Source organism: Tauraco erythrolophus, chromosome 7 (genome assembly GCF_009769465.1).
Source record: "Tauraco erythrolophus isolate bTauEry1 chromosome 7, bTauEry1.pri, whole genome shotgun sequence".
Lineage (NCBI taxonomy): Eukaryota > Metazoa > Chordata > Aves > Musophagiformes > Musophagidae > Tauraco > Tauraco erythrolophus.
The window spans coordinates 20,348,814-20,350,591 of NC_141471.1; the positions used below are offsets into that span (position 1 = coordinate 20,348,814).

Genomic DNA, 1,778 nt, shown 5'->3' on the forward strand with positions numbered 1-1,778 from the left:
GGGTTTATTATTAACAAACACAGGAAGAGTCCACGTGCAGCAATAAATTATTTTCACAGGTTCTGGCATTATTTTTTTTTTCCCCAAAAAAAAGGTGCTGGTGGAATAAACCTATTGCATATCTTAAAAAAAAATCAGGATAAATTATATAAATTATACATTTAAAACAGACGATTCTACCTCATTATCGCTACTCCGTAATAAATAGATAAATAAAGTTGATTGCCCTTAGAGTCTGAATCTTAAATTACATTTACAATATAGGTCTCTACGTACAGCATGTACAGGGCGGGGCGGGGCGCGGGCCACCCGCGCGGCGCCTCACGCCACGAAGTCGAAGGGGGGCTCGTTCTCGATGTCGTTGAGGGAGGGTTTGTTGTTCACCTTCCGCGGGTCCTCGGGGGTCCACACTTTGGCTGTCCGGATGATGTTTTGTTCCTTGAGTTGCTTTTCATCAGTCCACGACAGCGAGTGACCGGCCAGAGGGGGGAGTCCGTAGTCGGGGTCGCTCGGGGAGGGAGATCCTGGGGGAAAAGCGGGGAGAAAGGCAGAGCGTTATTACTGGGGACGGCGTTCCTGCGGAGCGCGGAGCTGGGCCGCGCCGGGCCGGGCCGTACCGGGCCGGGGCGGGCCGTCACTTACTTGTGCCGCGGTGACAGATGATGATCTTCTTGGGCTGGCTGGGGCTCTCGCTGCTGGCGCTGCGCAGCGGCAGGTCGGACTGCACCAGCTCGCTGAGGAAGTTGATGTAGCCGATGGCCAGGCGGAGCGTATCCACCTTGGAGAGCCGCTTCTCGTAAGGCAGGGTAGGGATGTGCGAGCGCAGCCCCTCGAAGGCGTCGTTGATGGACTGCATCCGCCGCCGCTCTCGCACGTTGGCGGCCTGCCGGAGCTGCTGCAGCTCCGTCTCGGAGCGCACCCGCCGCCGCCGCTTGGCCGAGCCCAGCGCCTGGAGCCGCCCCCCGGGGGACAGCAGCCCCGCGCCCGCCGCCCCGCAGCACTCGTAGGCGAAGCCGGGCGAGGCGGGCGACGGCGGGAAGGTGGCGGCCGGCGCCTGGCAGCGGTAGCCGCCTTCGGGGTCGCCGCCGTCGCGGTAGTACTCCTGCAGCTGCCGGCTGAGGAAGTCCACCTCCGGCTCCAGCAGCCCGTCGGCGGCCAGCGCGTCCCGCGAGGGCGGCTCGGGGAAGAAGTCCTCCTCGTCGAAGTAGGGGGGCGAGGAGAAGGAGTCCAGCCCCCCGGGGAAGTGCTCCAGCAGCACCGTCTCCATGCTGTGCCCGGCCCCGGCGGGGACGGGACGGGACGGGACGGGGCGGGACGGGGCGGGGGGCGGCAGCCCCGCCGGGACGCGTCTCCAGCCGCTCCCGCCGGCCCGCTCGCCGAGCCGCCCCGGCGGCGGCCAGGCCCCCGCCCCTGCCCTGCCCTGCCCTGCCCTCCCGCCCCTGGGTGGCCGGGAGGCCGGGCCGGTGCCGCCGCTCTCCGGGGAGGAGGCCGGAGCCGGCTGGCGCGACGGGCCGGCACGCGAGGAGTCTTATAACGACAACCCCGGGCGCGTGCCGCTGACCGCCGCCGCCAGCCAATCAGCGTGCGCAGGGAAGGGGATGGGGGATGGGGGGGGGGGGGAGGGGGGGGGGCGGCCCCCCCCTCCAGGGGGACACCGAGACGCCCCCGCAGGCCGAGGGGCGGTGCCACAGCGGGGGGCGGGGGGGCGGGGGGGCGGGGAGCGGGCGGGCCCCGACGGTGCCCCCCGCCCGGCCCCGCCCGGCCCCGCTGCCCGGGGA

The 1,778-nt window shown here is 68.1% G+C and overlaps 1 protein-coding gene across 1 annotated transcript; it reads right to left on the reverse strand.

Annotated features, from left to right (window-relative positions):
* Window positions 1-321: 321 nt before the first annotated feature.
* PTF1A (pancreas associated transcription factor 1a) lies at window positions 322-1,267 on the reverse strand. Its single transcript, XM_086614955.1, has 2 exons — window positions 643-1,267; window positions 322-524 (listed from the first exon to the last, which is right to left on the reverse strand). The coding sequence occupies exons 1-2, from the start codon at window positions 1,265-1,267 to the stop codon at window positions 322-324; spliced, it is 828 nt and encodes a 275-aa protein (XP_086471081.1).
* Window positions 1,268-1,778: the final 511 nt, after the last annotated feature.

What these genes read in the sequence shown, in the direction of transcription:
- PTF1A (XM_086614955.1), bottom strand. Translation starts at nt 1,267, where the DNA reads ATGGAGACGGTGCTGCTGGAGCACTTCCCCGGGGGGCTGGACTCCTTC. An exon ending in CATCTGTCACCGCGGCACAA is followed by an intron (nt 525 to 642) that starts GTAAGTGACGGC and finishes CTTTTCCCCCAG; the next exon opens with GATCTCCCTCCCCGAGCGAC.